Raw genomic sequence first — 13,570 nt, forward strand, 5'->3', positions numbered from 1 at the left:
TAGATACTAAAGCCAAATATTGGGAGAGAATCATTGTACTGTGGCCTAGATTCTTTGAAAAAAGATATTACTTGCTTTAATCTTTCAAACTCTCCTTTAATCATTCTTAATATTCTCTTCTAATCTTAATGGATAAGTCCAAAATATGTTCCTCTAGCTTACCTATACAGTTTAGAATAGAATAGAATTAGAGTTGGAAGGGACCTTGGAGGTCTTCTAGTCCAACTCCCTGCTTAGGCAGGAAACCCTATACCAGGGGTGTCAAACTCGCGTCACAGCATTGTCACATGATGTATCACAACTTTTTCCCCCTTCGCTAAACCGGGCATGGCCATGGCCAGCGCGTGATGCATCCAGCCTATAGGCCACGAATTTGACACTCCTGCCCTATACCATTTTAGTATATAATAAGTTTAGTTCTTTTGTTGCAACTCTTACTTACTTATGCCTATTCATCATTAGCTTAAACTCATAACATGGGTTGAGGAAATGCAATCCTCATATGATTCTTCTGAAAAATCTATCATATGGAATTACAAAGCAGGTCCAAGTTATCAAATAAGGTATTTGAGTGGAATTTAGGTGTGACTTATTTCAGGTGTAGTTACTGACTTACTTTGACTAGCTGCATATAGCTTAGTGCTGATTAACTGCATTACACCTTGACATTATAAATATTTATGTGCATTTCCCAAATTGAATCTCATATTTTTAATCATACAACCTCTTGAAACTAATTCATCAACCTAACTGAAATGGCTTATTCTGGGTTGTGCCCCATTAGGTTTTTCCATTCATGCATAACTCAGGAGTTTGAGTTTAATTAAACAAAATATTGATAAGTACTTTGCATTGAACTGCAGCAGTATATAATTGAAAGAAACATGGAGAGCAACGTGGAAGGAAAAATATTTTACATAAATATTTTTTTAAACAACAAAGTATTAATCAAGAAGAAACTATACATTGATAAGTGCTTCGGGAATAATCAAGTGTCATTAAATGTTTTTGCAGAAGCATTTTCCCTTCCTCACCCTATAAGAGTTTAATTTCTATCATTTACAGTATTTGTCATCCATGATTTGTGATTGGCATTGATCCAGTATTGGGTCTCAGCTTCTTTTGCTTGTATCTAAATTGAAGGTCCTAGGTCAGAGTACTTTTGCTGACTTTGGGTTCTGTAGATTATCTAATCTACAGAACCCAGAGTTAGTAGAAGTACTCTGACCTAGAACCTTCACTTTTGAAGGTCATCTGCGAATCCATACTTGACCTGGAACAAAGTAGTTGTCTTTCAGACTCATCAGTCTTTCGGTGAGTCCAGATCTCCACATTTGCTCCCATGGAATGTGGTCTAAAAGAAAGAGTTTCAAATTTGATATAAGTCTCTTTTGCAAGTTCATCTTCCTTGATCAGTTTTGGTTTCCTGTGAAGCATTACAACTTTATACAGTAAGAAAAAAATGAGTGGTATTGCTATTGCACAGGCTACCCCACTAGCTACTAGCAAAATGGAAATAGGAGATTTGTCTTCCATATTAATTCCATCCGTGGAGAAAATGATGCATTGATCTTTAGTGGGAAGCATCTCTTTGGGGCAGACGCAGGCCATATATTTTGTGCTAGGCTCCAAACCATCTATTGTCACTTTGTTTTTTGTGGGATCTGGATTTAGTGACACCATCTCTTTTTCTCCATACTTGGAATACAGCACAGCCAAAGCAGAGTTATTAGAGACATCAATCTTTTTCCACATTAAGGTCACTCTTTCACTGGTTTCAGGAATTACTCTTAGGTTTTTCAGAGTAACATTTTGTTCATCTGCTGACTCTACACTGAGTGATGTATCCAATTGCTTTTTCCTTCCATTAACAATTGTGTTCCTGTTCTTTTTGTCATCAGCCATGGGCTCGGGTTGTTTTGTGTCAGTTTCTCTTTTAGTTGTGAATGTTTCAGTGGTGGCCATAGTTGTAGACGGAGAAGTGGTTGTGGATGTTATTGTAGAAGAAGAAAGGGTCACGTTGAAAAATTCTGGTTTGACATATTCTTGGGTAGCATTTGCTTGCTCTGTTCCTGTCTTCTTGCCATACTTTGGGGAAGGTTCCGTTGTGGTAACAACACCAATAACAGTGAGAGTAACAAAAGCTTCTGACATTCCAGCAAAATTTTTGGCCTTGCATCTGTAGTCTCCTGCATCTTTGTAGGAAATGCCTGTCAGACTAATAATGGACCATCTTTCACCCTCTCCTGGACTTTCTTGAATAACTGGGAAAGAAAGAAATACAATATAAATGGCAGTCAAATATATATTATTTATAAATGAATGAATCTGAATACAAAGAAGCTATAGCATTAGATGGCTAGGGGACAAAGATTTCAAATGAGAAGCATTATTTTTAATTTGACTAACAATTAGCCAAACAATCTGCTAAATATACCATTTTAAACAGTCTTACATTTATCTAGCACAATTAAATTGGCAAGTTTAGTGTTGCCAGGTGTCCACTATTTGAGCGGACAGTCCGCTTTTTTCATATTATGTTCACTATTTTTTTTTCACAAAATAGTGGACATTTTTTTTATTCAAAAGCTTTATGATGAAATTAAAATGTAATTTAATATTTTACATATTATTATATTTGATGTTTGAATTTTAAGTAAAGTTTTGAAGTGATTATTTTAATACGTGTTAAAATGTTTGTAAGAAAATATATAATTTAATTGTAAATTTTTTTTTTACTACTTAACCCCCCTCCCCCGCTTGTCCGCTATTTTTTGGAAGCAGACCTGGCAACCCTAGGCAAGTTTTAGAAAAAGCACTTCTCATTTTCTCTCAAAGATAGCAGTGCTTCTCTGATATTGCTGAGTTTTCAAGATTTATTTTTAATCTTGCCTTTTAAAAATATAATTCAAGGCAGCAGTCATATCTATTTCTCCTATTTAACTTACTTTCCCCACAACAAGAAGTCTGTGAGGTGGATAGGGCTCAGTGACAATAATTAGTCCAAGGTCACCTAATTGGCTTTTATGCCTAAAGGAAGCCTAGAACATACAACAGATAGGAACAAATGATATATTGTTTTTTTTATTAGAATTTTTTTTATTATTAAATTTATATACCGCCCTTCTCCCTGAGGACTCAGGGCAGTGTACAGCCAGAATTAAAAAACATGAAATACAAATATTAAAAAACAATTAAAATATATATAAATTTGGCCCAAAATTAAAAATACAAACCAATTAAAACATTTAAAATTTCTTCTTAAGACAGCCCGGCTTGCTGGAAAAAGTGGGTTTTAGAGCACTTAGTGGAATTCAGAGCAAAGAAGATACCCACTTGGAAATAAAAAATTCTCAACTCAGGAATTTGTTTAGGTACTAAAACTGAAGTTAGATCCTTCTATTAAAAATATCTTCTGGTTATCAGATGTTTTGCTAATTTATAAAAATCATACTTTATAAAGTATAATTGAGGGAGATGGATGGTGAATAATTATTCCATTCATACCTACTGTTAGCAAGTCAAAACCTTTTCCCAGTTTTTGCCAAAAATGCACAGCTCTATCAGCGCATCCAGATGCATCCCCTGTCCTGCACCTGGCAGTGCATCTCAGAATCAAAGCCCAAGGTTGTATAGAACAGGTGTCTACAACCTTGGCAACTTTAAGACTTGTGGACTTCAACTCCCAGAATTCCTCAGCCAGCTTTGCTTTGCTGACTGAGGAATTCTGGGAGTTATAGTCCACAAGTCTTAAAGTTGCCAAGATTGGAGACCCCTGGTATAGAACTTCCAAGTAATCAACTAGAGGGCAGTGAATTATAGGACTCCTCTCTTTCCTTTGTTTGCTTTATTTCTTTTATGTTGCTCGTAAAAATAGGTTTCCCTCCCATTCATTGCAAATTTGCAGATCTAGCATGCCATGCATTAAGTGCAGACTTCATTTGGAAAAGAGCACCGTAAAACAAGAAGAAAGTTCCTTTTTTTTTCTTTCCAAGAACTGGTTGAAGATAAAGCCAAAAAAAAAGCTATTATACGCCTCTTTGAACATGAAAACCAATTTTAGAATTCTTTGTGAAATGTGATGTTATGTTGCAAGATTAAGCTAGAAGAAAAGGTAATAACACTATATACTTAGGGATGTGTATCAGTCTGGATCCAGTCCTGCATTCCTATAAATTATTTCTTAAAAAATACAAGCATCTTCTATAGTTGTCCTTAGCATATCATTCTATACAGGATCTTCTCTACATGTATACATTTGGGAATGTAATTTCCACAAATAAAGACAGATATTTGCATATTTTTAAGAAGACAAATATTTTGTGGAAGGGAGTTTGAATACCCATCTGCCCCATGACAGATTTCATTTTCCCATCATGCTATGGTACTTGATAAGATCTATGTATGTCTCTATCTTTATCGCTATATATATAAAGAGAGAAGGGGGTGTTCTTTTATATCTCTAGAAGTAGAAAACATTTATTGCCAAAAATCAGTTTTATGAAGCAAATTGATAGAGCTGCAATTCAGCAGTGCAGATGGTACTACATAATTGAATTTTGAAAATGTAAATATATTGAAGGAAGAGATCAAAAATCAAAATCCTGAGGTCTAAGAGAATAACATCCAATCTTTAGGACCTTCTAGTTATTAACAAGAAAGGACTGGCACACAATACAATGAGTTCTTCAGCTAGAAGTCTTCAAAGCAGGGGTGAAATCCAGCAGGTTCTGACAGGTTCTGGAGAACCGGTAGCGGAAATTTTGAGCCGTTTGGAGAACCGGCAAATACCACCTCTGGCTGGTATTTTGCAGTATCCTTCCCCTGCCAGACCCACCAAGCCACACCACACCTACCAAGCCATGCCCACAGAACCAGTAGTAAAAAAAAATTGGATTTCACCACTTCTTCTAAGGTCTATCAGAGATACTCCAGTGGATTCTTCCTTGAGCTGGAGTTGGACTACATTATTTCTATGCTCTCTTCCAGCTCTATGATTCTAGGAATGATCAAAATCCTTGTCATAAACATTCAATTCATTCTTGCTGCATTGACTGGGTTTAGTTTATTGGGTTTATTTTATCAATTAGACCATAGACCATATCAAAGTGAAGAGTTCCAAACACATATAATTTGCATTGACTGAAAAATGTTTGGATCAATAGAGAACATTTACACTAGGCAAATAAGACCTAACTCCTATTTAGCTCAAGGTTGAACACAATTAATCTCACAAACCAATTCAAACATATAAGGTCCAATTCAATCAAAGTTATGATGATGTAAAGTCTGGCAAATTGGCCATACTGCAACTCAGGTTCATGGGTGGACCTGTAGAATAAAGGATGGTTGTATATTCTTATAAATTATATACATTTCTATTTTTATTTATGCTGCAGGACATTCGATGCTACTAGTCTATTTTTTTTTTAATTATATCCTTGACAAAATTTCATATAGAAAATTATGTGGTTTGAAAATACATTCCGACTTGGCTTCTAGATTTTCATCAGAATATCACAGAGACTTCTTTTCAAATGTTTTTAATCAAGTGAAAATAAACTATTTGTTTTCTAAGGCTTTTTCAATTTCTGGAATTCAGTACAGTATATTGATTAAATATATATTTTTATTTCTATGAGTAAATTTAAAGCAGCTGACTTTTTCTTCATTTCAACTCATAAGCAGAAAAACTGCTCCTCTCAAACATTAATGAATCACTTTAGCACATCTTTAGCAGGTGGATTTTTAAACATACTATACCTGTATAGTTCACTGGTCTATTGTTAGCTCTAAGCCAGGTAAGTTGTGGTGTGGGATATCCAGTTGCATCACAGCGTAAAAGCACGTTGCTTCCTAGAGGTGATGTAATCTTTGTAGCTGAAGTCATTACTGATGGCTTCAAACACTGTTCCAACTCTGCTCTTTGAAACAAGATCCCAGCCAAGCTTTCAGGTCCATTGCAAGCCACAAAAGGGTCCAGGAGTATAAGAGCACTATCTCCAGTTTTGGAAAATTCAATCAGCTTGGAAATACGACAATCACAATACCATGGATTGTCCTGCAGACCTTAACAGGGAAAAATGTACACTTAGATTAGCATAGCATAAGAGAGTTGGATTTCCCTTCTCAGTTTCCAGCTTAAAGTAAATGATTTGGCGAACTATAGGACTAAAGTCTAGCACATGACTCGGCCGAGGACCTGGTAGCCGCCTGGGATCGGGCGGCTGGTGGGGCCTTGGACCGAGTTGTGCCTTTGCGGCCTCTGACCCGATGCCGATCCCGGGCGGCTCCTTGGTTTACTGAGGAGCTGAGGGAAATGAAGCGCCGGAAAAGACGCCTGGAGAGCGGTTGGAGGGCCAGTCTCGCTGAATCTGATCGAACACTGGTAAGGTCGCATATTAAGGCCTACCTAGTGGCGATAAAGACGGCAAAGTCTAACTACTTTTCCGCCTCTATTGCGTCATCAGGGAATCGTCCTGCCGCCCTGTTTAGGGTGACCCACGCCCTGCTCCATCCGGGAGTGCGGGAGGATCCCTTAGAAGGCAGGGCGGAGGATTTCGGACAATACCTGTATGACAAAATCGCTCAGATCCGGGGGGATTTGGACTCTGACTGGGTAGATCAGGGCAGGGTGATGAGGAACAGTCTTGAGAATGTTATCTGGGAGGAGTTTGATGCTGTGACTCCCGATGATGTGGACAGGATTTTGGGGAGACTTAGTGTGGCCACATGTTTACTGGACCCATGTCCCTCCTGGTTGGTACTGGCTTCCCGGGAGGTTACACGAGGCTGGCTCCAGGGCGTCATTAATGCTTCATTGAGGGTCACTTCCCCGCTGCCCTGAAAGAGGCGGTGGTGAGGCCTCTCCTCAAGAAGCCGTCCCTGGATCCAGCAATATTGGCTAACTATCGTCCTGTCTCCAACCTTCGCTTCATTGCGAAGGTTGTTGAGAGTGTGGTCGCGCAAAAGTTTCCACAATTCCTGGAGGAAACATCCTATCTAGATCCGTTCCAGTCGGGTTTCAGGTCTGGGCACAGCACGGAAACAGCATTGGTCGTGTTGGTGGATGATCTCTGGAGGGCTCGGGACAGGGGTTATTCCTCTGTTCTGGTCCTATTAGATCTCTCAGCGGCTTTTGATACCATTGACCATGGTATCATGCTGCACCGGCTGGAAGAGTTGGGGGTGGGAGGCACTGTGTTGCGGTGGTTCTCCTCCTTTCTCTCCGACCGGTCGCAGTTTGTGTTGGCAGGGGGGCAGAGGTCGACCTCGAGGCCTCTCATTTGTGGAGTGCCGCAGGGATCGGTCCTCTCGCCCCTTCTGTTCAACATTTATGTGAAGCCGCTGGGCGAGATCATCCGTGGCTTTGGGGTGAGATACCACCAGTACGCTGCTGACACCCAGCTGTACATCTCCACCCCAGGCCACCCCAACGATGCCCTTGAAGTGATGTCCCAGTGCCTGGAGGCTGTGCGGATTTGGATGGGGAGGAACAGGCTCAGGCTCAACCCTTCCAAGACTGAGTGGCTGTGGCTCCCGGCATCCCGATATAGTCAGTTGACTCCATCACTGACTATTGGGGGTGAGTCTTTGGCCCCCAATGAAAGGGCTCGCAATCTGGGAGTCCTCCTGGATAGGTAGCTGTCTTTGGAGGAACATCTGACGGCTGTTACCAGGGGGACCTTTTATCAGGTTCGCCTGATTCGCCAGTTGCGGCCCTTTCTTAATCGGGATTCCTTGTGCACAGTCACTCACACCCTCGTCACCTCTCGCCTTGACTACTGCAACGCTCTCTACATGGGGCTCCCCTTGAAGAGCACCCGGAGGCTCCAGCTGGTCCAGAATGCAGCAGCGCGGGTAGTGATGGGAGCAACATGGCGCTCCCATGTAACACCGCTCCTGCGCGAGCTGCACTGGCTCCCGGTGGTCTTCCGGGTGCGCTTCAAGGTGTTGGTTATCACCTTTAAAGCGCTCCATGGCATAGGGCCTAGCTATCTCCGAGACCGCCTGCTGCTACCGACGACCTCCCATCGACCCGTGCGCTCCCACAGAGAGGGCCTCCTCAGGGTGCCATCAGCCAAACAATGTAGGCTGGTGGCCCCCAGGGGGAGGGCCTTCTCTGTGGGGGCTCCCACCCTCTGGAATCAGTTGCCCCCGGAGATAAGAAGAATCCAGGACCTCAATGCCTTCCGTCGTTCCCTGAAAACCCATCTTTTTCAGCAAGCCGGGTTGGCTTAAGAAGAAATTTTTAAATTCTTTTAATTAATCTGTGATTCTTAATTTTCGGGCCAAAATTTATATATATTTTTAAATGTTTTAATATTTGTATTCTATGTTTTTTATCTTGGCTGTACACCGCCCTGAGTCCTCAGGGAGAAGGGCGGTATATAAATTGGAAATTAAATTAAATTAAATTAAATTAAATAATTAAATTAAATTAAATTAAATTAAATTAAATTAAATTAAATTAAATTAAATTAAATTAAATTAAATTAAATTAAATTAAATTAAATTAAATTAAATTAAATTAAATTAAATTATTAAATTAAAGTAGTACTGGTAGTGGGATTCATATTTTTTACTACCGGTTCTGTGGGCTTGGCTTGGCTTGGTGGGCGTGGCTTGGTGGGCGTGGCAGGGGAAGGATATTGTAAAATATTCCATTCCCACCCCACTCCAGGGCAAGGTTACTGCAAAATTCCCATTTCCTCCTGATCAGCTGGGACTCGGAAGGCAGAGAATAGATGGGGCGGGGCCAGTCAGAGGTGGTATTTTCCTGTTCTCCAAACTACTCAAAATTTCCACTACTGGTTCTCCAGAACTGGTCAGAATCTGCTGAATACCACCTCTGAGTAGTTATCTATTTCCCTCTGATTTTATTTATTTTTTATTTATTTTATTTCAAATTTATATACCGCACCTTCTCCCAAGGGACTCAGGGCGGTGTACAGCCAGATAAAAACATACAATACAAACATTAAGAACAATTAAAAGAATATATATTAATTTGGCCCCAGTTTAAAATGACAAACCAATTAAAAATTAAAAATTTAAAAATATCTTAAGCCAGCACGGCTTGATGAAAAAAGAAAATTTTAAGGGCACGGCGGAAGGCACCAAGGTCATTAGATAAATCTAATGTTAGAATATTTATTCAAGATTTATGCAACTTAAATTGCAAGCAGCCAGCCTTTTCTGTTGTGATTGTTGAAACATGAGGAGCTAAGAAAAAAAAATCTAGCTTATTATTTTTTCAACATAAACAGCATCCTGGCCTGAATTATTTTTTTGGTTACCTATGATGTCCTTGAAAGTCTTTTCCAAAAACATGTGTGTATAGAAGATAGACAGACAGACAGACAGACAGACAGACAGACAGATAGATAGATAGATAGATAGATAGATATACAGATACACACACACGAGTGACAAGCAAGAAATATTAAGATTATGATATTCAACTGTTTTTTTAAAAAAAAAAACTACCGTGTTTCCCTGAAAATAAGACCTTATTATATATATCTTATATTATATATAAGACCTTATCTTATATTTTTTTTGAACCCTGAAATAAGCGCTTGGCCTTATTGCCATGTGCTCAAAAGCCCGATTGGGCTTATTATCAGGGGATGTCTTATTTGGGGGGAAACAGGGTAGAAAAACATACTTGTACAATTACAAAATTAATCTTATAGAGGCCCTCTACTACAAGCAAAGATTGTGAAAATGAAATAATGCATGGCTGTATTGTCAGCAGGCATGAAAATGGAAATTTTATATTAGGAGATGTTGTCAATTACTATGTTTCAAATTAATTTTTAATTTTAAAAATTAAAAATTTATTCAGTCTATGGTGGAATAAATGTTCTTCCTCCCTAGTTGAATTCAGCAGTAATTCCTTACCAGCTGTTAAGGATAACATATCCTACATGTCTACTGAGAAGACTAGTCCAGTCTTGAATATACCAATTCAGCACATTAAATTCTGCACCACTAGGAAATGTGGCAGATTGCACTTAACTTGCTGAAGCTTTCAACAAACCAATGTGCGGATCAAAATGGTTTAACTGATTTTGTTACTGAATGTCTACAGAACAATGAAATGCCAAACTCAGTTGTAACAATTGCACATCCGGGCCATCAACAGAACATTTTTTTCAATATGAAAATAGTTGGTCAGCTACTGTGAAGCTGATTGATCACAGTATTTGAGTTCATACTATGGACTAATTTTGAATTGTCTCAGAAGACACAATTCAAAGAAAGAAATCAAATTGTTCATGCTTACCTAATATGACCCTGATCACCAGGGAATCTGTATTTCTGGGTACTTTTGTTTCAGAAAAAGGAAGCCAGATATCCATGAGGTCTGAGGGCAAGGATGTTAGTTTGTTACTAGATATATCTAAATAAGTGAGATTTCTCAGGTATTTGCCGGCCTCAATTGGAATACTGGTCATTTTGTTATTGTGTAAATCCAGAGTTCGTAGATTGGGCATCTCAGTCAATGACTCCCAAGGGAAACGCAACAACAAGTTGCCATCCAGACGCAATTCATGTAGCTGCTTTAAATTATAAAAGCTTCTGCTATCAATGTTGGTGATAGAATTGTAAGTAAGCCATAGATATTTGAGGTCCACCAGGTAATAAAAAGCATCTGCTGGAACTTTTCTTATGACTGTCTTTTCTACCCGGAGTTTTACAGAGTCCACAGGAATATTGAGAGGGATTTCAAACATATCAGGATCATTACAAAGCACAGATCTAATAAAAAACAAAGAGAAGCTGCTAAGGTCATATAGATTTTCACAATGTATTTTAAAAAATAAACTGAGGTCCTACTGACAAATCAATCCAGCTGTGTCCATTATAGTTCTTTTGGATAAATCTTCTTTCAAAGAATGAGGAATGGTGGGAAAGTATGTCCAAATAAGTTATAGTCATAGAAAGCAATTGATTTGTCTACTGAATTTTGTTCTGTAACACAATAATTTTAAAAGTGTTGCTTCTTTTCAGTAGCAGGAATAAAATATCATCCGCATCAAACACCTTTCATGCATCCGTATATAATTTATCTGAAATGTATGGTTAATAACTATGGCCTTAAATTATTAAGAAAATAAATGCACTTCAGGATTAAGTATAGTGAAATAAGATATGACAGCCTGAACATAGAAGTGACAGAATAAAGGACAACCCCCAAATTAATATAGGCTTAAAATACACTTCACTCAGATATTATTATATTTAATTATTCCTAAACGCTCCTTCAAAGAACTCAGGATGGCATTCCAATATCTTTCCCTCTCCTGGCACATTTTATCATTACAGCCCTGTAAACAGATGAAATCGATAGAAATGATTATCTCTAGGTCAAAGGAATTATCTCTTCATTCCTAATCTGAGATCTCTTCTGTCAAACAGAAAACACGACGTTTTTGTAAAATACTTTTGTTGTTGTTTTATAAAGGAGATTCCTTCATTATATTACTTTAAAATGTAGCATATGTTAAAACTTATTTTCATTTTAAATTAGATGAGCATATAACACCAGTGCTATGAAGAAACTTGCTTATTGTCTCTCACATTGGGCATGTGAAGGAATTAATAAAGTTTATAAGCTTATTGCCCTATTCTTTTGAATCATTTTGTTTATTATCCTGCTATTTTTTTAATCAAGATAAGGTTCAATTTCCACATAATGCAGATACAGCATTGAAACCTTCCCCTTGATTGGATGACATTGGGTAGCCAGTGTGCTTACTTCTCTCTACAAAAGAAAATAAAGCAATTTTTCATAAGATAGAGCAGAAAACTGAATCCTTTTACACAATATTTTTGCATATAGTGTAATGGAAGGATGGGTTTTTTGCATCTAGGTAACACAGTTTCATTATAACATTAAATGTACAGACTAGATAAGGAATCTCACTTTTAATGAACTGGGTACGTTGCTGTAAGTAGATGCTAAGTACGGAGTAACTACTATGCCCAATTTGGTTAGAATTTCAATTCCCGTCACTCCGTTTTCTGTGTGCATATGTGTATTTGTACCTCTAGCTGATTAGTTTCTGCTTAACATCCAATTTGATGGGATACATAATCCATGATTATATCAGATTTTGAAACAGTCTTCCAAAAATAGAAATCTATCCTTAAAATCTCATTAACATTTTTTGTTGTTATTTGATACGGATAGGAATCTTACAAGTATAACACCTACTTGAAAAGTCAAAGAAAAAAAAATACCTTGTTCTGGTTCCATCACTCATGCCGTGATAAATGCAGCTGCATTGAGAAGGGCAGAAACTATCCACTTCTTCCAAAATGCTGATCATGACACAAACAGCAGCAAACAGATGCATGGTTTCTTTCCAAGACAATAGGTAAATCCAAAATCGAAGATCTTGTATTCCTAGACAATCATCCTGGATGCCAAACTTGTGCCTGTAGCTTCCATTTAGTCAGATCAGATTACCCTGGATTTATCTGAGAGCTGCAATTACTTAACCTTCAAAGGTACTCTGCAAATGCTCATTTGACATCACTAGTTCTTTATTGTGTCAAAAGGGGAAAGCATTAGTAGTAAAATTATATCCATCTTGAAAGCAAGACTGCTACAAAAAAGGAGTTAGATACTACAATTTTTAAAAAGTGCATGTGTAATTTGAAATTAACACTGACATAGTGAGTATAATTATTCCTCTATAAAATCAGTTCTGTTGTTTGAATAACTACTACAATGTGCTAAGATCACTATAATGCAGGAAAGATGTCAGCCCTGGAAGCCATCTTAAAGTGGAAGTGGAGGCTTGAAGTGGAAGTCTTTGCATCTCCAAAATGCTTTATTATTTACCATATGTTGTTTCAAAATTACATTATTACTTTTTAAACAACAACTGCAGATCTGTAATTTAAAGATACTCGTAATAATGTACAGAAAAGTAATTTTTTTAAAAATAGCTGATGGTACGAATTATCAATTTAACAAAATTTGAATAAACTATTGATAGAAACTGAAACTGTTTATTTATTTCTAAAGCAAATATTTGCTTAGCTCTCCAACAATTGAAGCATTTCTTTTAATAGAGGTTAATATGTTTGGCAACAACAACTTTGCAAAAAACAAAAATGAGTAATAGAAGGTATAATAAATGCTTTTTTTCTCCTAAGATCATTGAATATTTTTTTAGCAGTAGAAAATTTCATTACACTTTTTAATGGATTTCTCACTGAAGCAGTTTACAGTCTTGTTTAAATTTCAAAATTGAATGACAGTTGAAAAAATACTCAAGTATTAATTGTTCAACTGTACTAATCACCCTAAACCAATTTGAATTGGTTTTAGTATATATATATTTATTTATAGTATAATCCATAGAACCATTATCCATGTACAGTAAAGCAGAGAATTGGATACCAGGAAGCTTGTGTCTCATATGAAACAAAAGACATGGGGTATGCATCATTCTAGTATCATATTGTAACCATAAAGTCAAATAGAATCAGTAGACGACAAAGTTATTATACAGCAATACATAGTTACATGTGAAGTAGTTCTAACTTT

The 13,570-nt window shown here is 37.5% G+C and overlaps 1 protein-coding gene across 1 annotated transcript; it reads right to left on the reverse strand.

Annotated features, from left to right (window-relative positions):
* Positions 1–1,209: 1,209 nt before the first annotated feature.
* On the reverse strand, positions 1,210–12,368 carry LRIT3 (leucine rich repeat, Ig-like and transmembrane domains 3). The gene is made up of 4 exons (XM_070948986.1): positions 12,253–12,368; positions 10,292–10,767; positions 5,764–6,069; positions 1,210–2,264 (listed from the first exon to the last, which is right to left on the reverse strand). The coding sequence occupies exons 1-4, from the start codon at positions 12,366–12,368 to the stop codon at positions 1,210–1,212; spliced, it is 1,953 nt and encodes a 650-aa protein (XP_070805087.1).
* Between the last annotated feature and the right edge of the window lie 1,202 nt (positions 12,369–13,570).

The sequence above is a fragment of the Pituophis catenifer genome, unplaced genomic scaffold (genome assembly GCF_029215685.1).
Source record: "Pituophis catenifer annectens isolate HBS135680 unplaced genomic scaffold, rPitCat1.0.hap2 SCAF_8, whole genome shotgun sequence".
NCBI classification, from domain to species: domain Eukaryota; kingdom Metazoa; phylum Chordata; class Lepidosauria; order Squamata; family Colubridae; genus Pituophis; species Pituophis catenifer.

What these genes read in the sequence shown, in the direction of transcription:
- LRIT3 (XM_070948986.1), bottom strand. Translation starts at nt 12,368, where the DNA reads ATGCATCTGTTTGCTGCTGTTTGTGTCATGATCAGCATTTTGGAAGAA. An exon ending in GGTGATCAGGGTCATATTAG is followed by an intron (nt 6,070 to 10,291) that starts GTAAGCATGAAC and finishes TTCCCTGTTAAG; the next exon opens with GTCTGCAGGACAATCCATGG. An exon ending in TAGACCAGTGAACTATACAG is followed by an intron (nt 2,265 to 5,763) that starts GTATAGTATGTT and finishes TTTCTTTCCCAG; the next exon opens with TTATTCAAGAAAGTCCAGGA.